Below are 24795 nucleotides of genomic sequence, written 5' to 3'. Positions count from 1 at the left end.
TTCCTTTGAGAAACTGCTAACCACTTCGTGCTAAAATATAGTACTTATCCCTGTGTTTAAAGAGTAGGATATTGAAGAAAAAAACACATTCTGGCCTTAAGGCACTGATGCCAAGTTCAGCAATGGACAAAGCTCTGACTACCAGCAAAAAAGCAATGAGCTTTTTTTGCCTCTACCAGAAAGTCAGAGCAATAACTCTGTAACAAAGCAGCAGTGGAAGCAGACAGAGGAATGTTATGGACTCACAGCTGAGAGCCCTCCTGTCCTGTGGCCCATTGGACACAGTTTCACTTTCTGCATTTTTTACTTCATTAGCTCATAAACTAATGCCTTGCTAATAGATATGAGGAGGAGAAAGATGCTAAAATGTTCTATATTATTTTTAATGGCATTTAATACACACCAATTATTCTGCAGGCTCATTTAGCACCTAATATTGAAGAGGCATCGAATATTTCTAGAAAGTCATATAATCTAGGCATTTCTAAAGATAGTCTTGCTAACAACCTTTGTGCAAGAGACCTGGAATATTGCCACTAAGACGCCAGCCAACAGTGGAGACCAAATGAATTGTCAGATTTTACCAGCTCCCTAGTGTGCTCATGAGCAAGAAAAGTCAGCCTATCACTATCTTCTACCTGCATACAAGGTGGATTTATTTCTGAGATCTGACTAGGTGCTATTGACTTTTTGCCTCTCATTAACAGTTAGGACATAGCAAATTAGGAGGATCGTTGTCCCATTACTCTCTCTTTTAAGACACTTTATCTATGGTTTCTTTCCATGCCTTGACCTTAAGCTGACATCTGAAATATATGGTTTCTTCCCTTTTTTTCCTAAGGAAAAAAAGAGGGATTTTCTCTTAATTGTCTTCATTTTTACTAGCACACAGTTCTCAAGTCGTTACCACTAATGAGTGAATTGTTAATGTTAAAACTGCTTTCAGAGACACCCGAGCTGCAAGGCTGAGGGCCTTGTGACCTAGCCTGCCTGTGTACCTTTGATTCCTCATGTCAGACAGACTGTCCCACACAAGGATTTGCCACCACTACAAGAAGCTCTGTCTTAGATGTCATCCCACTCAGCAAAAGCAGCGTCATGTTGGAAATAGCTATACCATCATCCCTGATAAAGTGCCTCTTCTTCATTCATTTTCATCAGTTCTAAGAGCCACTTGCACTTCAGGCAGCAGTCCTCAGAGTACCACAGAAGGACTAAGTTCAGAGCTTCTCACAAAATTGCTGCAGACTTCTTCACCCATCAAGCAATGCCAGTAGCCAAGAACACAGTGTAGGTAATTTTGCTTCATTAGCATCTTTATCTCCTCCTTGATTCCATCCCTCAAGCCAGTTTAGTACGTCTGAAGGCAGTAGGACCCCCCAGCTCCATGGGTGCCAGTTCAGAAGCTGAGATTTTGTTTGGCTTTCCTGCCCACCCCTCAAATTCCTTAATTCAATTGATAAATTCCTCGAATCCAAAAATATCAATCTTTTAGACTAATGGCTTCTTATTCTGACAGTGAGAAAGAGGAATGCTTGTAGAAACCTAGCTTGAACCAGGTACTAATGCCTCTTTCCCAGGGCAGTCAGAAGGAACCTCTAAATCAAGTTTCAAAGATGCCTCCCCTGCAACAAGACATTTTCTCAGGCTCAAGGGGCAGTGAAGAAAAAAAAAAAAAAAAAAAAAAAAAACAACAACCACAGAAACCCAAACAATACTATTCTCTGAACAGCTTTATATAAAAAAAACCCTAAGCATACAAATTCCATGCGTCCATGAGAGCGCTCTAAGTTGATAGAAACTTATTAAAAACCTTCCCCAGATAGCATATTTGAGATAGATAAACATGCTTCAGTTTATCCAATACAAAATACAAGCATGTCTGGGTAGCACAAAGCAAATCAAGTCAGGGAAAAATGTGTTATTTTCTGTGACTCATTGACCTCACCCTTTCAAATCTCTCACCTAATGGACCTTCCAACTTCACATAGATAGAGGAAATGAAAAAAGAAAAACTTAGGGGAAAGAAGGAAGGAAGAAATCAATTCAACTTTTAACATTTCTTAGATGCATCAAAGGTCTCAGCTATGTAGTTCTATTAGGTTTGTGTGTGGATTCTTGTAAGATCCATGTGGAAAAGCCTTCCCTGGGTTCACTGCATGAGACTAAAGAAAATGCAGACTATGAATTTTGAACTTCAATCTTTTTCTTTCCTGGAAAGCTATCTTTAAAAAAAAATTTTAAAAAAAGTTTAAATAAGCTATATATAGATGCTGGTAAGTTGCAGGGCTGAATACAAATCTCTTATCCAATACAAATATTTTGCCACTCAGCTCATGAGAGCACACAGCAGTATTCCAGCCTCCCAAATGGAACCGCAGCAAGCCTATACATCCTCACAGTTGGTACTGGCATTTATAATATCCATAAGGCAAGTTTATAAACTTATTAAACCCAAAACACAGAAGACAAAAGCTGGCAATAAACAAGGAAGAAAAATAAAAGATTAGAGTAGAAATGACAAAGGAAAACAAGAGTCAAACGTAAGGGGTACAATATACATGGAGGGAAACTACCATGAGCACACTTCAATACATCAGAACAGGGTTTTTTTCCCTGCAGATGTTGGATAGTCTAGAAATACTTTCAAGCAACATTCCTGGTAGTTAATCCCTCAACTCTGCTAGTGGTTTGACAGGGTTGTAACACTACAAACAATCTTTATTATGCACTTATGTTTCCCTCCCTCCTCAAAAAGGAAATCAAGTGTGTAGAGCATAAGGTGCATTTCTTTCGATTTGCTAGGATGGTCTCCTCCTGACATAGGAATTAATCTCCTACTAACAGACAACTGCAGACACACATAAGAAGAGGAGAACAGTGCTGGTATGTATTAGTTATAAACTTTTTCTTGCTCACTGTCTAATGCCCTAGAATGGAGCAAGAAATAATCACTGAAAAGAGTTAAACTTTTGTCTATGCATTCTTCACTTTTACCCTCAATAGTAAAAATTCAGTGTTGAAAAAGTGAGACAGAAAACATGGAAAACGTTTTGAGCAAAGGAACACTATTTTTGTATGAAAAGAAGGCATAAAACTCTCACAATACTTTGTGAAAACAGGACCATTAACACTGGGAGGATAGTGAAAAAGATAGCTAGAAGCCCATGAAGCATTTAGCCATTTTTTTCTCATCCTAGTCTAAATAGAAATTAAATTCATGGTTTCTTTTGCTTTAGGTTTTAAGGCCTAAATCACAACTTAATGGAAGTTTCCTCTCTTAGTGTACACATGTCCTTCAAAAGGAAAACCCAGCACGTCAGATCAAGGGGGGGTTATGGTGTTCTTTTCTTTAATGTGTATGTAGAAAGAGATACAAAAAATTAAAAGTAGAGGCTGGAAGAAAGCAAAGCCAATGCAATCATTACTGAAAAGATGTTTGAAGAGTTTTTGAAGACAAAGTTGCTTAGCAAGCCATATCCTTGTCTATAGTAAAAAAGAGTTTTGATTTTGATAAAGTAACAGAAACCCTGAATACCATTCAAATTCTTATAAAGAATCATTAACCATGATATTGTTTTCTGCCTATCACTGAAGAGTTTCTGGCTTCAGTTTCAATTATCAAGTTTTCCTGAAGTTATGATCATTGCAATCACTTCACAAAGAAACCCTAGAGTAGGGTGGGGGGGAAGGCTAGCATAGGAGAATAGACTTCATGCATTGCCAAAGGGCATCAAACACCCACACCTGTAGCTTCAGTGATAGGGGGATTCAGCCACAATAACCATCCCTGACAAGCCAGAGAGGCACCACTGCATTAGAGGAGGCACAGCTGTACAAGCTCCTCCATGAGCAGCAACTGCATCCAAGAGTTTGCCACAGGATATCCTGCAACAACCTCAGAGAGCAGCGTGACCCAGCTGGGCTAGTGCAGGTAGGTAACACTCTTGGATCCCCTCACAAGTTCATTTTAAAAGGATGCATGTGTCAACCTGAGCTTCAGATCCTTTTTGACAAGGGCATATTACCTGATGGGGCTGTGAACTGGACCATCTGCTGTAGGAAGGAGCACCAGAAGTCTTGTTGGCTGTAGGTCTCTGCAAAATAAAAGAAGGACATGTCAAATATTCACCCACACGTCCGTCATACACACAGGCAACTTCACCAATCTCAACCATAGGGGAAAAAAAAAAAAAAAAACAACCAAATACCCCAAAGCCCTAAACAAGAGCCCCCAGAAACCACAAATAGGAGACAGTTGCACTAAAAATCACTCAGATGGAAGCTTGATGAATTTGCAGCCAATGCTCTGTTCAGCCTCAAACCTCAGAACCTAAATATTCACTTCAAACTGTACTTTCTCCCCCAGACTGCATATTTAAATGCTAAACCCCAACCTAAACCAGGGCTACAAAGCACTACCCATCAGGCAGACAATTTACTCAGATTAAGCAAACATGCTGCAAAGAAAGAGCAACTGACATCATCCCCCTGGACTTGTGAGAAGCCTCTGACACTGTCCCACACCAGAGCCTTGTCTCTAAACTGGAGAGACACAGATTTGACAGACAGATCAACCAGCAGATAAAGAAGTGGCAACAAGGTGACACTCAGCTGTGGTCAATGGCTCACTGTTCAAGCGGAGAACAGTGGCACATGCTGTTTCTTGGAAGAATTGAAGAGAGGGTGTCAAAACAAAATACTTGTTCTTTCAGAATCACTTCACCTTCCATTTTTGAATATTTTTGGAATATGTAGTGGATTATTTATATACCAACTTTCTTTTTAAGAAAAACAGCCTTTATGGTTTATCTCTACATTTCCTTCACCCATTTCTCTATTTTTTTCCCCAAAACCCTAAGAAAAACGACCATACTTTCACATCCATATCATGGTTGTCACAGACAGACTTTACAATCAAATTGCCTTTGATGCTGCAGAAGAATCAATGCACCATGGCATCTAGTAGAACTCCATCAATTATTTTATTACACATTATCTCTGGTTTCAAAATTATTTTATAGCATCAACTTCAACATCATCTACACCCAGTTTAAGCTAGAGTCTGGTGTAATAAAAGAGCTTCAAATCCACTCCTTACTTATGTGAATTTGGTGCTTTAAAAAAAAAAAAAAGAAAGAAAAACAGCCAAACAAACCCACTGGATACCACAGCCAATAACCAAGTTTCTTGCAAGCATATCACTACTATACTGTGTAAGCTCATGTATTACATAATTCTCATGACAACAAGGCTACTTTTATCAGGAAGACCAGGTGGGTTTAAGTTTCTTTTGCATGAGATCTGAATTCAAACAGGCTTTCCAGACATAAGATACTAATTTATCAGTACATTATGTCACCAGCAGGATGCTAATAAGGGGGACAGATTCATATTTAAACCATATGGACATAAATTACTAGAAAAAATGCAATTGTGACAACCATGTGAGATTTATGCCACAATGTAGTACAGTCTTTGTAAGTATGAAAATAAATAGCTTATGGCTTTTAACACCCAAGGATACAGTACATTTCTGTGCCAATTATAACCACCAGGGCTTATACATCATTACATATTCTAAAGCTGGCATGTCATTCTAACTAATGAGAAACAGCCACTGCTGGAATTGTATTTGTGTGTTAGTCTATCAAAAAGCAGTCATTTTACAAATTTAATTATTAGCATTACTGTATAGTGTATTTATCTTCTCCTAGACACCCTTAAAAGGATGGGCATTTTTAATGAACAGATACACCATGTAACAGAATAACACTTTTTTTTGATAGAAACTTCAGAAAAGTCAAAGTGCACACAATGCCGGTCGCAGCTTTGTGAAAAATTATCTCCATCTGCTTCAGAAGAATGACCAGCCAATCTCTGAACAACAAGTTGAATAATGGGATAGCTGGAGTTTTTTCCAGAAGCACCTGGAAATCGTTTTCCAGCAAGACAGCTCTCCACAAGCACTGCACACCCTTCTTAATTAATATATATGTAATGTATGTCTGCCTTTAGTATCATCCAATAAAGCTGCATCTTCCTCCTGTCTAAACTCATAAATACCAGTCTGGGGTTTCATTACTCACTCCAATACCTTTAGTAGGTACATTTCCTACACGGCAATCGCTCTTTTGAACTTTGCTGTCTCAGTTTCAAGGACATTCGAAAGATAAATATCCCACAGAGAAACAGTACTGCAGTATTACAGAGAAACAGGCAAATCCTTTCCAGGACAAACACCCGGCAAACAAATACTTCCCAAGACAAGGGCAGAAGATGATTTTGTTTTTTTTCACTTTACAAAAAAGAAAATACTAGCGCTTCAGAAGTACTTATTAGATGACTTCCATCTTCCAATATGATTAAGATGGCATTTTTAAAAAAACTGGAAATAGTAGTATAAAAGACTTTGATTTTCCAACTTTTATTTTCCCTACCCTTCCAGGCTTTTTTTCCCTTCTCCATTCACAGACCAAGAAGCAGGGTCCCCTTGCTCCAAGGCAACCAGATTACCGGGTTATAGAGCAAAGGCTTGCACTATAGGCTCACACACAGAAGCTTCTGTATTAGACTATTCAGAGAAGACAATGAAATATCTAGAATATATTTTCATTCAAGCTTCTGTTCCAGCTCTAAAGGGCAACAGGAAAAAATCTGAAGGCCAGGCCACAAGCCATGCTCATCTCAATGGTTAAAATACTTAAAGCAAGTGACTTAAAAAGCTATGCACATGCAAACTCCGAATGCACACGCCCCCATCCCTATTTTGCTGGAACCAGTAGCAATTAGACACCCACCTGCCTCTAAGAATATGTCTCTTGATATCTAGCAGCATAGGTCATAAGCTAGACCATATTCTCTGCTGGAAGAGCAGCTTTTGCATACAGCTTGCACCTCAAAGGCCTCAAGGTGCTGCATTTCCACAAGCTATTTTACCAGGCAGAACACAGGCTGCATTCAGCCCTTTAAGACATACCCCTTTCTTCAGTTAAAATCACCTCCCACATCACTCCTCCTTTTGAGAAAGAAGGAGCACAAACACAGGATATTTAAGAATGCTCCCTCTGGCACAATTAGCACTTTAGCACAAGCCCTGGACATAAACTTCCCCCCTGGTCTTGCAGAGCTCCCTAACAGCATCCCTGAAACGACCTAAACCAAACAGCCATCAACACCTCCAGAGCCTCTAGCAAGTCCCACTTTTAGCTACCTTTACTTCCATTCTGCTTCCCAAGCTCATTTCTACTCCCTAAGCTGCCTCTCAGCCATATGCAGACACAAAAGCTCCTCCCCAACTATTAAAAACTAATTAAGACTGACTGCCCTAATTACCTGCTGTCCAAGCTGTTCCTTATGTCCTGGCCCCTTCCCTCATTCCCTCCACCTGGGAACAGAGGTCAAACTCACTGAACTGCAGATGAGCACCTGTTGTTTTAAAAGACCACAAAGTTTTGCTGAAAATTTTAGAAAGGTTTGGACTCACAGCAGACTGTACTTCCAAAGGCAGTAAGACTGGAAACTGGATGTGTGAGCTCTGTAACTGAGCTGGAAGTTGTGGAAAAACTGGAGAGGGAAGCTGGTGGTCTGCACACTGTTGCCCAGGCAGCAGTCAGTGTGAGAGGAGAAAATCTGACGTAGATTCAGGTGCAATGCTTCAAGCACTTAGCCAAACCTGAGTCTGAATGTGAGGAATGCTGATGAAACATCAGACTGCCTCCAAATCCTAGTGAGATCAAGAAAAAAAAGTACTTCTCACTCTCTTAAAGTGGCACAGATTAAAGAAGAGCAAATGATGCAGCAGATGCGCAAAGATGCTTTTTTCATATGCAGCTCACAGGAAAACTGTTTTCTCAGAAGATTCCTACTACTGAACACAGTAAATAACATAGCAACAAGCCAGGAAAAAAAAAAAAGCTTCTAGAAGAATACATGGAAATCAATTCAATGGAGTATGGCTCAACAGGAGAGTTCAGGGAGATACTTGTAACTATTTCATTCTTGGGATACGGCTACCAGTGACTGTGTGCAATACAAGCCAAGAACATACAAAGTCCCTAAATAATTGCTCAGTCAGGGAAGGAGATCTCCAAGATAAGTCCACACTTCAAATTTATGAAGAAAAGGCAGAGCCCAGAATTAGAAGTGTCATTACTCTGACAATATTTCTAAAAGCAAAAAAGGAGCATATATTCTGATAACAAAGGCAATGTTTATGAGTTGTTCTACACCCAAATAAACCTATAAAGTCTTGTGATGAGCATGGCAATTCATCCCATTAGTCTGGAATAGTATCCTGAGATGGGATGATGTACTGTCTGGAAGTACCTGTCTCTTTCCATCCACTCACTGGAGAGAAAGGCTAAGCAGGCAGTTTAATTGAGACATCTAACTGGGGATGGCTAATGTTAGGTGAAATTAAATCTACCCACAGTTCCTGTTCTCCTTGCTACCAAGGGACCTGAGCAATTTGTCCTCTTCTATGTTTCAAAGGGTTGTTATGATAGCAAATTTGTTATGCAATCGGGGTACTTGTGAACTGCCATGTGAACTCCCACAAATTGGGTTAATCTTCAAAATGCAGCTCATTGGTAAAGACATGAAACACTGTCTTGACTGGTGGGACTTGGAATTTTTATAGCTGGGCAAGAAGGGGAGAAAATTATTTTCTTTATAAATAGAGAAAATAAAATATGAAAAGAAAGGGAACATATGCAAAACATTTAGTCGTATCAAAACCATTTTTCTTCAAAGAAAATCTACTTAGACTTACACCTGTAGTACTCTGAGAACACAATTACAGTTACATGAAACACCTGATATACCACCAATTCCTGGGCTCTTTGGCTTTCTGGCCTAAAACCTTGCTGGCATTCAGCTGGTCTCTAGTTCATCTGGTTTACAAAAGATGCTGCTTCTTTAAAGAATATAGAGTTCAGTTGTTTATGTATAGATGGATATGAAATTTATGATATATTATGCACGGTCCAATATCTAGAATTTTTTTTCTAGTATTTGCTATGGAATTTTCCTGATTTTCTCTTAAATTAAAAAAAAAAGTAATTTCCTGAAGAAAGCTATAGAGACAGCTGAAACTCTGTAAGATGTTAAGACACTGAAGTTCTTCTTGTGAAGTTTGCTTTCTTTTTTTTTAATGGAGTTTTGTATATCTGTGACTTTCGCAAAGAGGAACCAGCAATATCATGTTAAAAAGAAACAATATTCAGGGAGACAGAGGCCTTTGGGTTAACTTCTTTTTGTTTTTTTTTTTTTTTTTCCACAGCAGGAATTTATGAAGAAAACACGAGTAAAAAATAAAGCTTTAACTTCTCAGACTATAAAGGGCTATAATATCCTTTATGACTGCCCAGGAATGAATAATGAGCAAAGTCCTTTTACATTAGCCACAGCAGACTGGAGCAGTGGGAGTTGTTTTTTGAAGTATTGAGGTTTATTTCTTTTTACTTATTAAGCTTATCCCACAACAATGCAGAACAGAAAATGTCAAGTTATTAATTCCTATGTACAAGGTAAATAGAAATGGTGACAATTTATCTGATATTATCTCATCAAAAATGGCGCTTAGAGGAATTACAGTGAAATTTGAACCAGTGAAACAACACAGACTTCATGTCCACATATCAATCCATACCTGCCTCTGGTCTGGCACCAGACACCCTTAAGCCATGCTGACTCTCTGTGAGAGGTAAGACCTCACACACTTGATAATACCAAATCCTTTACAGCCTCTTCCTCACCAACATCATCTCAAGGGATCACAGAAGTCAGCTCAGTGGAAAGGGTATCTCTGTGCTTCCAGTCTGGTACCACACCTGGCTCCATGGGGAGACAAACCCCAGTAAAGCCTGTTCATTACAAATGTGCTGCTCACCCATGAAGCCACTTTCACTTCTGTGCAATAAATACACACAATTCCTTGCTCCCTTCGAAACCTCAGCCCATTTTTCAGCAATACCAATACCATGCTGGAAATTCCTAGCTAGCACTCTGGACATAAGACAAAACAAATTCCAAGTACTTTAAATATCCATGATTTCTTCAAAACCCTACAAGTTAAAAATCCTCCAAAATTTCCTGGAAAACTGCCTGCTTCCTAGTGATGCTAGCTCTACAAAACTGCAGAGTGGTGGATTTTTTTTTTTTTTTTGGTTAGAAAAAAGGAAGATGGTTAGAAAAAAGGAAGATGGGAAAAGGTTATATAATCAGATTAATAGTAGGAATAAAATTTCATTACAGCCATGCAGCAGTTTTTACCCCTCAACAGCAAACATCGCTGATCATGAGGTTACGAAGTGAAGTGCAGTGATTATGACAGCAGTGGAAGGACGGTAGGTGATGTGACAATCTGGTCTTCTCCTGCATGCAAAGGGTGCATGATGCATCCTTCAGCTTGCTTGGCAGCTGAGAGAATAGCCAGAATGTCAGAATGACATCATTGTTTGCAGCGATGAGGTGATGCATGGGAATCACCACGTACGTTGCTCCATAAAAGTGTAAAACCGGGAGGAAGACATTAAGAGATCAGCCTATCTGGATAGAATGGCAGGACATAAAATGTAACAGAGTTGCAAGAGGTGAAATTTGTAAGTAATGAAATACATTTATAAGTTGTGCATGAAAAAGTGCCTAGTGGGAAAACAATCTTTCCTTAACACTGTTACACAATGTCATTAGGGATTACTTCCTCTAGCTTACAGAAATCAATGTTATGACAGGAAGAGACAGAGCAGGAGAGATATTGACTGAGCTGTCAACCATAGGAGTACATCTCTCTGAACCTCTGGGTTTGGGCTTTGACGAAGCAAATGCATTCAATAGACGCTTTTATAGGAACTCAGGCACTCACTCAAAGTACTCACATTTCATATCCACTGTCTAGTCACGACCATCAACATAGTGACTCACATTTTTGAGGTGAAATTGCCAAAAGTAGTATATGTCCATCACTCAGCCCCATCCATGGATCCTTGACACCTAACGATTTGACATGGGCTCTGAACCAGGGTGCAGGGGTTGTCATGACATTGTGATTCCCTCTCTTTTTTCTTTGTCCACTCTTGTTTACTTATTTAATAAAGACATTAAAGAAGGAAAAGAGGAAACCTTCTAGAAAAAGCCAGAGATAAAAATATCACGTCTTCATAAACTCTCTTTACACTTACCAACCAGGAGCTTTGTGCTAAAAAAAACCCCAGACATTCCCTACACGACCTCCCATATCCTACTTGATTGTTAAAAGTAACAATTAATGTATTTGAAGTTTCAAAGTATGTATTTCAATGGTAATGAAGTCCGCAGGCCTTTTATATCTCACAAATCAAATAAGAACTGATATTAGAAATTGTGTATTAGAAATCCATCTCAAACCACATCTACCTTAGCAGAACTGACTGGTCAAGCTCGAGCCAACAATACTGTAACCACTAATTCCTTCTCTTTTTTGATTTTTAGCAAACAAAAATGTGCAGCATCTTTGAAACCACAAACAAGCTGAACAACTGTTACTGTTGGTGAGAAGCAACATATTTCTTAGGAATTTTATCTGGTGAAAGTAATTATCTCTGGAGATGCTCTAGACATCATGATTTCTTGTGTAGTCAGCACTTTCTTCCAAAGCGAGAGAGAATTAGAAAATAAGCTGCAAAGAGATTGAGGAACAACCTTCAAGTCTTCCAGATGGAGTTGACATAAAGTTGGCATTCTTACCCCATAAAATATACAATTAAGAAATTGTAAGAAAGTTGCAAGACGTAGAATCATGCAATTAGATAAGGAGGAGAAATCAACTGAAAAAAAAAGAAAAGAAAAATATGGGGACATTTGACCTTGATCTTGACCTCAATTGTTTGAAGTCAAGAACTCCCCCAAGCACTACAGAGAAGGTAGGGGAGCACAACACAGCCATATGAGGAAAAATTCAGTCATGAAGTGGCTTTCTAAAGCAGCTGCTTTTGTGGAACTAAGTGTAGTATTACGTCAAGCAATGTTCTGTTATCAGCAATCAGTAGCTTCAACAAGGAGCCAGTGAATGCCACAGTCCTGGATATCACCAGGACACCCACTCCTGTTGAAAGAATGCCCAAGGAAGTATAAGATGCGTTATCAGAAGAAACTTGGAACATTTGACATCTTTTATTCCTTTAGACTCTCACTATTTTCCTGAATAACTGAAATGCTGGGGCATCAGGAGATGTAGGGGAAGTGGCCACAGCACCAGCCCGACAGAAATCAAAATTGTTTGGACAGTGCTCTCAGTCACATGGTGGGACTCTTGGGGATGGTTCTGTGCAGAGCCTGGAGTTGGACTTGATCCTGATGGGACCCTTCCAACTCAGGGTCTTCTGTGGTTCTATGATATTATGACACAGACAGTCTTGGCCAGGGCAGAGAGCAAAATGGGATTAGTTTTGTGGGACCAAAAGACCTGGCTTTCTTCAGAAGCTTGCACAGGCCTGCAAAAATGGAATTAACAGGTTTATGTTGATTTGAGATAAAGGAATAACACCAAGAACATAAATTAAATTGATTGTAATGAGAGCTGTTCTATTTGAGCAGCTAATCTGAGAAAGATTATCTGTTCCATTTTAATAGCAGACAAGAAATATGAAAAGTGACCCAGAATTTGAGTAATATTGGATCTGAGGTATGAAAACATAACAAAGTGACCACATTGAAAACTGCTACTGAGTAGGAAACCATCAGACATGCACTACAGAGTATCAAAAAACATTAGAAGAACAACTGCAAATATAAAGACAATGGGTGCTCTCATAAAGGCATGGGGGGACTTCTCCTTTTTTTATTAATGTTCACCAAAGAAAATAAGAATTCAGATTTATGCTTACATTGAAGATTATAATAAAACCAGCACAGAGAATAGCCTTGATAAGACAATGCAAAAGGCAACAGTGCAGAAATTAAAGTAAAATATGGCATACAGTAGATGCAATAATCAGAATATGTTACATGTGTTTCAGTACTGGGAGGCAAGGGCATGAATCATGAAGGTTCAGTAAAATACAAAAATAAAAAACTTTATTTGCAAACAATTCAATCATAGAAAGGTGGAGGAGGTACTATTATGATCTGTTTAATGGTGAGAGATAAAAGGGAACAACAAATGGTTATTTTCTAGATAAAGGAGTCATTCCCAGAAGAATCAAATTTTTAAAGGCAATTAGACATTCAGGAAAAATGTTGGCAATTCCTGCTAAATTATTAAGACTCGGATGCAATTAACTTAGTCAAATTTTTTACAAGCTAATTTTGATAATATTTCCTAAGAGCAGAAAGAGAAAGTCACATTTCCAATTTCAAAACCAGGATGTATTGGAAATATAGGAGTTGTTTCTACGTTTCTTCCCATTTGAACCTCAAAAATCCAGCTTTCATACCTTTTACAGACACATACTCTTTAAAAAGGAACAGTGAGTCATGGCAGACATTGGTGTCTGGCAAACAGTTCCTTTCCAAGATTAGCCACAAAAAATGAAAAAGAGCAATCACTTTTAGTTAGGCATTGTCTCCAGGAAACACGCTGATATAAAGACAATTAAAGTGTAATTTCTTAGAGGATTTAGCAATAATCTAGTGGGTCCTTGGTCTGTAAGGAGAGTATCTGACATCTTGGAACATCACAGCACAAGTATGAGACTGTTATGTAGGAAATTGGATGCTTTTCAAGCAGAGATACAATGAAATTTCTGCTCTGTTCCATAGAGATCCAATGCTAAAGTGGGAAGATGAAGAAGCCCCACACTTCTCAGATCAGTCCAGTCATTGGCTGGAAGGCACCGAAGCAATCTGCCTGAACTTCTAATAAGTGACTGCTGCAGGAAAGACAGGTCAGAAAAAATGGTGGGTTTGGATCAGTGAACATGAATGATATTCAAGGATTGTAAAACCAGATAAATATCCTTGTAATGGTAAGATTTTGAGCAAGCTTTCTGTCAGGCAATGAGGCTGCAATGAGCTTGGTAACCTAAACAGCTGATAGCTTTAAATAATAGTAGAAGTCTGTGGGAGGAATGAATTCAGTTATTTGCTGCTTTGAACCTAATGACAGAAGGAAAAATTCCTTTGTACAAAAGACCCTAAAAAGTCACCAAACTAAAAAAAGAGATCTCTTTACTAGATTGGCACAGGTATTGCCTAATCATCAGCTGAGAAAAGCTCAGAAATGGAAGGGCTGACATTGTAGTGCAGTTTGACTGCAGTCAGTGCAAGCACAGCATAACTGGCATGGGTGACAGCTGCTGTGACTGGGATGTGGCACAGAGTTTGCTAGCTGTCAACCACCACAGCAAACTTAACTGAGCTCCTGGATGCATGAAGTGATCTCATTTTGTCGTAGGCATTTCTAGAGAGAACTGCTGAGCTGTCTGCTCTGCACAGGATTCACACCACCACTCCCACTGCCCAAGCAATGTGTTGGACGTGGTTTTTAGAGGGATTGTAGTGAGGTGATACTCTTTTGCAAACAGGATGCTTGTTTATGTAAATGCTGTGAAATCCTACACCTATTGTCTCCACCTACCTTCCTCTTCTACCACAGCAGCTGCCAGGTGCTCCCTGTTCCAAAGCCCTGCGCTCACTCCCGGTGTTCTGGAGCATTCCTTCTCCCCCACGCCTATCGTGCAATCTAAACCCCAACACCACAGAAGGTGAGACAGGATTTCAGACCTGGCTGCCATTGCAAGAGGAGAGATGAAACATAGTGGATAGAGCAGCAGTGACTGCAAAAATTTATCATCCCAGCTACTTCAAATGCCCCTCCCTGCTCCGTGATCGAGGAACACCAGGAGCAATAAATTCTTCTAAGAGCCCTTAAATCTATCAGACTAATTGCTAAATGCAGAGTAGCCATTCATCTTTCCTGCTAACATGGTAATGCATGAATTTACTCTAAGATTCTTTTTTCTAATGTTTCTTTATGATTAAACTATAAAATAAAAGAAAATGTAACATCACCGTCTACTTTGAGGCTAATGCTTTTTTTGAAGCCAGGAGAGGAGTTCAGCATGAAAATCACAAAAGATTAGGAGGACTGTCAGCACAAAGGGACAGATATTTTCCTGCTCTATTCACATGCAGTCTTAACATTTAAAAATGCATGTGAATAACACTTATTTTTAGACTTCAGAAAGAATAAACAACACCCATATTTCCAGAAATTTCCTAATAACATTCTCTTTAAATTTCATTCCAGAAGTATCACAGAAAGTCTTCCTTCATTTAGCATTGAGACTAAGTGAAATTGGACTGTATTTTACCAGAGGGGTCAAATATTTAAAATAATAATATCCTTTGCAGTTGGTTGATAAATATACATGGAGAGAAACTTCAATGAAAACACAGGCAATAATGAGGCAAACTTCAGATTGCGAGGTTGTCCTTTGTCAATTTGTTCAGCATACAGTAACCTTGTCAAATTAAGAAAATTCCAAGTGTATTAGGAAAGGCTGCCCTCTTCAGACAAACTTAATAAAAGGTACCCAGAAGTTCTGAGTGTCTTGAAGTTAAAATAAGAATGTGGTGAAATTAACTGTGCAGCACAATATTAGCATATTAACTTTCTTCTGCTTAATAACAATTTGCTAGCGCATAAAGAAAAGCCTTTTTTGTCATTAGCTACACATTAATGTGTGGTTTTTTAGACTCACAACAGACCCATTTATACTGTTTCTGTAAGGGTGCTATAACTTCAAGTCACATGCTGAAATACAGACACAATTTATTAAGAAATCTATTGGGTCTGAATTTTCCCTATGTCATGTTTTGTGCTGTCATACGGAAAAATAACACATTTTGCAGCACTGAATTTCTGTCACAGGGGAATTTTCATTAAACATGATAAAATTGCCTTTTTTCCTCTAACAAAACCTGGGTTTAGATAGGTTTTGATCTCCCTAATGATCTAAACTAGTGAGTGGAAAAAAGTCATTGCCATCATGATTGGTGCTTTATACTTGTTGGCTATTTTTAATTTCATTCATGAACAACTAGAAAACAGCTTACTTAGACAGAAAGTAATTTTTTCTTTTCCTCGCTGTTTGTCATCTGAGTGTCTTCACAGGTGAAATTGTGGATTTTTATCTTTCATCACACCAGGTGGCAAAACACAAGGCTATCCTGATGAATATCATAGAATTTTCATAAGGAAGACCACCTGTATGAAGTAAGTAACTGTATTTGGGTTAATGACTGTAAATAACAGCTTCCAATTTCCTGGGGAGGTGAGGTGAACATAAATATTTTTTTATTGGTGTTTCACTTTGAAAACTGAAAGCTGTATCATAGAATCTTCTGAGAAGACCCAGAAATACATATTATGCTCCACAAGACCAAAACTAATACTTATCTATCCACATTTTTCAAGACCTTTACTAGGACCTGGAACTGTACCAGACAAAACAGCCATTAACTCTCAATACAGCCCACTAAAGTTCTCCAGAACAGGGAGCAGAGACAATTCTACTAAAAGATGGTCCTAAGAGAAAAAGATATGAGGGATTTAGCTGCCAGTTTGATAGAAGTCTCTCCATTCAGAGACTGCTTTACTGAAAAGCTCTTTTTTCCAGCTTTTCAGTAAAGCCTCCATGTCATGATGTCTCAGGAGAACACGCCTAAATGCCCAATAATTGTGTGACTGCAAATTGCTCTTTTCCTTGCAAAACCTTTTTTTAAATCTTGTCTCAAAGCATGATAAGTCCAATTCATTCGATATTCTAATCAAAAATTTGAATCGTGTTTCCTTCCTCCTTCACCACATCATAAAGGCTTTTTGGACAACAGGTAATTTCATATATCATGTTCCTTTCCACAGACAGCCTCTTCAGTCTCTGAAACAGGCAGTATTTCTAAGCTCACTTTAAAAAACACCCCATGCTGTTAAACTTTAACCATGTGAAGAAGTCTCTCTGAAGACTTGTGGGCCTTTTTTTCCCCCTTGTTAAATAGATTTGGTTTAAGATGTACTTTAAGTTAAGAATTACTTAAACGCTTTGCTGAACTGAGGCCTGAAATGGGACTTTAATTTCCTTAACAACTCTCAGTATACCATTACTAGAATAAATGCAGAAAAATCAGACTTTCTGAAAAAATGTGTCTCGAGGGTGCTAGTACAAGCAAATTACGGAGCAGTTAAATAATGCCAAACTATAAATCTCATATCTACCAACACTTATCCATCTGTCTTACCAGTGTGTTAAGGAGTAGGTCTTTAAAAAAGACTGAGATGTTAGAGCAGGAAATGAATACTTGCCTTTTAGTCCCCTCCTATGCTATGGTATTCAGTTTCATGTATAATTGATGGGCTGAAATTTTAAGACAGACAGTAAATAAATTATGAGTATTCAAAATACCACCCTTTTGCCAGTAAACCCCTGTTATTCTTCACACTGACTCAGCCACCTCTCATGCTGCTATCTTTATTTATAGGAATAGTATTTGCTGTGATTTTGCAGTATACACTTACTAAAATGATCTCAATTGAAATTATTTCAATGTCAAATATAACCATGATTTTTTAATAATCAAAACACAGTACAGCTTTGTTTGGGTATTTTTCCTTCATTCAATTGAGACACAGTGTAAAAGAAAGGCATATTAGTTGAATACCAGCATTTTTTATGCTATTGCTAGTTCTTGCACAATAGAATTCCTAAGAACTGTGCTGTAATTCTTTCCTGCAGTGAAACACAGGGGTGTCCACATTGGCATTCTTGAATTTTCTTAGGCCATTAAATCATAAGGCTGCCTGTACTATGCAGAGAGATTGGGTTATGAATTTTCTGAAGTGACAGATCCCGTTATATAAGCCACTGGTGAGTCTGGGAATGCCATTCAACATTTTCAGCTTTGGAATTAATTTTATTCTACTTTTTCCCATGAGAAAAATGAAAATGTTCACAATTTTACTGGTAAGGAGTGCAGTTTCCATGACAAAATCACATCCCTGGGAAAACCCCAAGTATTCCTTCCAGCTGTGGGTGTACAGAGGTACAATTCTGACCTGACAGCTGTGCACCTGATGTGACTTATTGGAAAACTCAAACAAGGATCCTAAAATTAAAAAGCTGCTGGATAAGATAGCTGCAGCATATTTCTTGTAACAGGCAAGGCTAATGGACTTGAAAAAAAAAAAAAATCTAAGAAATCGTTTTTGCAGAACGCATTATAAGCCTCCTTTATATAAAAATACTGGTCTTTTCACACATGCAAGTCTTTCCATTGCTTTCAGGTCCAGGATAGGGAGAGGGCTAGTCAGGTAAGCCCACTGTCCTTCAGTACTACTGAGGTGGTATCAAAAGTGAACTGTAACCTGTCTGATACCACTTACAAAAGTTAATATCACATTCTTACACAATTTAGTTCATTCGGTGACAAGCTGTAATCACAGCTTGCTGAGTCCTTCCAGGACTCAAAGTAAATAACTGGAGCAGTAAGAACACTTCTACAGACAGCAACTTTCAGTAAAAAGAATTTGAACAGGTAAATGAACACATGCAGGTTTATTAACAGAGAAAGAATGCAAGAAATGAACATTCGCAGTGAGATAGACATTCATTTAGAAAAATTAGAGGAAGCCAGTGTAAGTTCTGAGACAAGGCAAAGATTACTGATTTTCCTTAAATAAAAACAAGGAAGCAACCTAACTCTGTACCAGATAACAGCTGATAAATTCACTCAATTTGGCCTGCTCCCCTTATACCTTGGAGCTGGGATTTTCAAATTTCACTGGTAGATGAATGTGAAATACCCCTTCATTCCTTTGAAGAAGCCAGTCTGAAGCTGCAATGAGCCTGCAAATAGTGATTAGCATTTAAAGTGGCACCCTGAATAATAAAATGTCTTTGAGCTGGATTGTAATTTTCTGGAAGTGAAAGATACTCTTTACATTTACCTCACAGGAGACTAATTTTGGTCTTGTCCTGCTAAATGAGAGGTCACAAGGTATCAGCTCCAATGAATCTCTTCTAGGCTCTTCAGGTAATATTTAATTCTTGACATTTCATTTGCAAGTTTTCTGGAGGCTGTAGTTTGTGGCTCCCTGCCCTGTTCCCTTCCAGCCTGAAGAGCAGTACACGTGGTGAGCCAGACTGCAGGAGGCTGCAGTGCCACCTTCCTGCTCCAAAGAGCTGCACCTCCTCCCAGGTAAGCCTGCACAACCAGCTCTGAAATCTGACTTTCTCTCAACACTCAAAAATCCTGCTCCCCACATCTGGACCCTGACAGAGGTATGGGGCTGTGAGGGTTTTTGTGGTATCATCTGCACCCCTCCTAGCTGCTGAGACAAAGCTCATGGCAACCACTTACAGTGTTCAGCTTAGTCTTCAGCCAACTATTTAATCAGTAAATGTTGTACCAGGCTAGTTAAAAGCACACAGGAAGGATTTATCGTGACATCAAACTGAAGCCTAGTAAAACCAAAATAACAAATGAAGAAACCCACAGCTAGGTAAAAATATCTACATCCACAAGTGGGGAAGCATTCAAACAGCAGTAAACTCTCATTCCTATCTGCTTCTGTGCAAGGAGTGCTAAGCAGAAACGCCTAATGGAAACAAACCTAACCTGGGCAGGCTCTTTCAGGAGAGCAAATAGACAGAGAAGTCTCTTGATGCCCATGTAAACGCCATTACCTCTCTGTCTACCTTCTGCAGCAGCCCACACAAGGACTGGTCAAACAGCTCACAGAAAAGGGCAAGCTCAGGCTTCGGAGTTGCACATTCCCCAGAGAAAACCTCCTCTGCTCTGCTTTATAAAAAGCATAGTCTCCTGCTTTTCTACAGTAATCTTGAAATCTGTTCCATTTTCCATGCTTGACTATAGAAATCCTCTCTGGATTCCCTGAATGAAAAATATTAAGCAGAACACCCAAAGCTTTTTAAAATACTGTAGCACTTGAGTCTCTGCCCGCCACTCAGTGAAACACAGCAATTTAAAATTACTGAAGCTCTTAAATTAAGTGCTTAAATTTGAAGGTGATCACCACTCTGAACATGTGAATTGTACAGCTATCTGAACTATCAAAGCTTTTCAATTTACTCCAAGCAAGTAATTTTTGGAAGTGATAAGGGAGTCAGTGATTGCCCAGACTGTACTGATTTAAAGCTTCTGCTCACTTCTTCACTCCTTTTTAAAAGTATTTGAGCAATTCTGCTAGCTTATAGAAAGACTGATGTACTGAACACATTTGAGCAGCTTGAGGAAATGTGTGGGACTTTTGTTTTGTTTGTAAGTAAGCATTTTGGATCAGTATTTTCCTTCTGGAATCATGCCAAAGTGGTTTTATTTAACCCTTCAACAGTTGTGTGGAGATAAAAATTGAACACCCATATCCATTTTCAAAGTCTTCAATTGACTTAATAGACAATGTACAATTTTCTGAGTGCACTGAAAGTGCCATTGCTTTGTAGCTACAAATTGAAACCTATAATGCTCATCTCCAGGAAACAATTATTAACATCTTTTTTTACAATAAAATATATTTCTTCTTGCAATTTTGGCACACAGTACCTTTTGAAAATATTTTCTTAAATGAACTAGTAACAGCTAGTTACCCTCTGTAATATATTATTCAGTGATGAAATACTTCCATTCCATACACAAACCTCTTACAGCTGCAAGGACTGTAGAAACACAAGAGATTCTAAAACTCCTGCATGATTCTTTCCTATACCATCCTATACCAGCTACCAAAGTAGCTTCAGGCCAGAATGAGGCCTTGACAGGTTTGTGGGTTTTTTTTAATTTGGACAGCTTTCTACATATTCCCAGAATTGTTAAATATTGCACTATTTCCCACACTGCATAAAGTTCAATTAGAAACATTCCTTCTGTGGGCCTTTTTCTTGTGCTCCTCCAACTGCCCCATGGCAGAGCTGTCACGGCTGATGCTCTGCTTTGATTCACAACTCCCAGCAAATATTTCCCATTTTCCTTGCTGAATAGCATTAATGATAAGGCATAATTATCAGAAAACTCTGATGAATTCTAGTATTTGCTATAAATTAATTCCACTTAATGCCTTGTATTTTTAAGGCACTTTATCTATCAGAACTAACTTCTGAGCTGAAGATTTGTCAGTTAGCCTTCCACTTGTAGACCCTTGAAAACCAATTGTCTTTCAAGTGGAGGCACATTCTGGCTATTTGACAGCAGATCCTTTTACACATCTGTACTGACCCATAATCTATTGCAGAGGATGTGCATTAGCATTTGTATGCTCTGCCTCCTAAAATAACAGTGAGCTGGGACCTGGGGGGTTCTTGCTGCAATATCTGTTGGCTACTCACACCTGATGGATAACCAGCTCATATTTATGATGCTAAGATGTCTTGAATGTGGGGGGAGGATTTTTTTTTTTTTTTTTTTTTTTTTGCCATTTCAAGGACTTCTGCAACTTTCAAGCAAAATCTGATTCCAATGAGTTTCTGAGTCATATCGTGCTTGTGCTGCATCCACCTACTTTTCCTTTAGTGGTCAGCCAAATGCCAGAGGTGAGATAATGCCACAATGCTTGACATTTATCTATTATCAAATTATTTGCTCAAGATTACACTGATTTAGCACCTCAGTATTTTTACAGGTACACTGTGACACATCAAGATGTTTCAGAGTTATTTGTAAAGAAATCTGTCACGTGATTTCAGAAAAAGCATGCATGTTTGTTTGAAGCTGTTTGATGTTCTCTCGATGATTAAACCTTATGTGAAAAATTAGTTGACCGGGTAATTTTCCATGTCAAAGTCCTGGCTGCAGCACTGCCATTTCTTCCATTTGGGTTTATATATCAATGTGGAAGAGTTTGTCTGTCATCACAAGTGTAACAGTCATAGTTGCTTACTTTGTTAATTGCTATCACTTTTTACATCTCTATTCTTTGATATTTTGCCTATAATGCTGCATTCCCCATTATTCTATGGGATTTTCCCTATTTCCCTGCTTTGCAGAAGAGATCCATAATTTATCAGCCATCTTGTTCTCACAAGCATTTCCCTAGTGATATGAGCTTCATCTCAAGTTTTCTCAAGTTTCTGAATGTTTATCATATTTTTCTACTGTACATGTAAAGCAAGTGCAGTAATAGTAATTTCTGAAGAGTCAAAGTCTTAAAGCATTAATAACTTCAGAGGCACTTTTCTGAAAGTCACTAACAGCTGTTGCAGCATCTATGATATGGTCGTTCAAAAAATGCAATGGCACATCAGGGCTGACTTGTGCAGGGCCTGAGCCTCAACACACACAACCTGAAATGTGGGGTTTGTGTCTTGAATAGCCTTTTCCTTATGCTTTTAAAGATTGCCAAAAAAAAAAAAAATTGGAAAAGAATTCCAAGGCAATTTTGGCCCCATTTTTGCATTATAAGCTGGGATCAAGCCCTTCTAGACTACCCCCTACTACTTCCTTTAACCACTTTTTTTAAAACCTCTGATGAAGAGCCCTGAATGAGTGTCCCAGAGCCACAATTGCTCACTGTTCCTTCCCATCATTCATATATGTTTTGGAAGATGAAGTTTCCCCTCAGGCCTCTTTTTGCTAAATTAGACAAATCAGTTTTTTCACCTGATTTCCATAAGCAGGTTTTCTAATCCTCTTTTCCTGTTACTCTCCTCTGGGATCTATCCAGTCTGTCTACTCTTAAGCCCATCTACCAAAAAACATATTTCAACTGCAGTTACACCAGTTTCAGGAGAAGCATTTTCTGCCACTGAGGAAAAAAAGTTTAAACATCCCACAGCCTCATTCTCATGTTTTTGCATCATCATAATAAAAGGGTGTGCTTTTTTTTTATGAATTTCTTACCAAACAAAAGACTTCTAGCATCAACTCATCTACACCAGCTCACATCTTCAAGAGTTGACCCAAACTTCCTTTTAGTAGAAGTTAAAACAACCGAAGCAATTCTTGGTGACTATTTGGATGACTCCTATGACTTGTAGACAGCCAGATTTAACAATGATTTCCACCCACTCTGAACTCTGACATTGGCCACTGATTATTTTTTTTCCTCATGCTGATCTGAAACACAGGGATGACATTTGCTCATTGCATTTCTCAATATATTTTGACTGCCTCAACTTTTGTTATTGCTGTTATTGCAGAGATCCTGGCCTAGCAATGTTGTCAGTCGGAGCACGCTGATGAGCAACTCCACAGTCATAACTGGCTCTTAGCCTATGAGTGATGGTGCTGTTTCTGCATTAATGTGATGCTCACTGAATAGTAACTATCTTGCACCCTTGGATATATTATACATTTCCTCATTTTTAAAATGCTTTTTGTCAGCTGTGATGTTTGCACGCTACAAGGATTTAGGGCTTGCATTTGTCCATTTCTTTCATTGCTGCTATCAACTTTCATTATTGCAACTATAGCTCTAAATGTTCTAGAAATTCTCATACATACTTGCCTTCAGTAAAGTCTGTTGTAGAGACCTGGCTTTCCCAGCCACTCATGAAAAGACTTGTAAAAATTGCTGAGTGTATTACCTTGCTTGTGTGACTACCTTAGCATGGTTTTGATGCTTGACTTTATTTTGCTAATGAGTAAAAGTTATAGAAGTATCAATCACCTGCCAGTCTAGCAAAACAGTGAAATTCATTTCATCTGGCCTCTTTGACCTGTTGGACTTAAGTGGCCATACCAGGAGTTAAAACTCCAGCCAGCAGAGATGATAGGATTATTGAAACACAGGCTCTTTCATTATTACCACAAGGGGTAGCCCTCAAAGACTGAAGTCTCAGTGGTGGCACTTGCAAAGATTAACATTCCTGCCAGAAACCACTGCCCAGCATATCAAAACACTTCTACCTAAAGCAAATGCCTGAATGCAAACTTAGGTAATGAAACTGAAGTAGCCCAGTTTGGGAAGGTGTTGAATACTCACAGCTTTCAGCAATATTATGGAATTAAATGAAAATAGTATGTGAAATAATAGACCTAAGAGAGACAAACACAGTGGCACATGGCTATAGTCTTTGCAAAACAGAAATAGATCTTTGTGTGAAAGTACATAAAAATTCTTAAAAGCTAAAGTGACTAATTCCTTCTTTTTATACAGCTTAATTGATAGTCTTAAGCCAGGAATAGATTTAAAATTTATCAAAGTTTCCTAAATAATTGTGACTTGATGGTGATACAATCCTGAATAATAGACTGAGTAACAGGTTAATCAATTGACTGATTTTTTCACTGAACAGAATATCAAATGAAAATATTCATCTATTATTTGTATTCATTTGTATTTAGATGTAAGCACATAAAGATTTGACTTCCTGCCATACTGAAAAAGGCTGGAGGAGTATTGCAGCACAAAGCATTCAGAGAGAATTTGTCATCCACACAACTGAACTGCGGGCAAGGGTGACTGTAACACTGCCTCGTAGAACTCACAGCCCAGCACATGCTGTATTTGATGTGCCAAGGAAAAGGTACTGACACTTGTCCAGCCCATCCATCAACAGCAGTTCTTTGGGAAACTCCCTCTGCTCTCTGCAGAAAATGCAGGTCCATACAAACAGGACCCTGAACCTGGATAAAAGGGGCCATCTACCCGGGATGAACATGGCACATACTGTCTGACACCAGCTTGTAGATTTGGGGTGCAGAAGAGACAACAAATGCAGTAAAGAACCTTTGCCAAACAGAGGAGTCTTTACCCCTAAAAAACTGATACCACTGCCCCCCAGATAACTTCATATATTTAGGTTTTGAGTGTGCTTTTTGTGAAAGATTCAAGCCAGCTCATAGTATGCAAGAACACAGTTA

The 24795-nt window shown here is 38.7% G+C and overlaps 1 protein-coding gene across 4 annotated transcripts in view; it reads right to left on the bottom strand.

Annotated features, from left to right (window-relative positions):
• RBMS3 (RNA binding motif single stranded interacting protein 3) overlaps positions 1 to 24795 on the bottom strand; it is a 703797-nt gene that overhangs the window by 594954 nt on the left and 84048 nt on the right. The window contains exon 1 of one of the 4 annotated variants that reach the window (XR_009486534.1): positions 4029 to 4084. Coding sequence is in view for 1 of the 4 variants with exons in the window: in XM_059846719.1 (XP_059702702.1) it covers positions 4029 to 4097 (69 nt within the window). In the remaining 3 variants the exon portion in view is untranslated. Of the gene's footprint in view, positions 1 to 4028; positions 4098 to 24795 lie in introns of those variants that run through there. The other 3 variants (XM_059846719.1, XM_059846669.1, XM_059846678.1) reach the window with 3 other exon arrangements.

This window comes from Haemorhous mexicanus, chromosome 1 (genome assembly GCF_027477595.1).
Source record: "Haemorhous mexicanus isolate bHaeMex1 chromosome 1, bHaeMex1.pri, whole genome shotgun sequence".
NCBI lineage: Eukaryota > Metazoa > Chordata > Aves > Passeriformes > Fringillidae > Haemorhous > Haemorhous mexicanus.
This window is presented reverse-complemented; position numbering and strand designations above follow the sequence as displayed.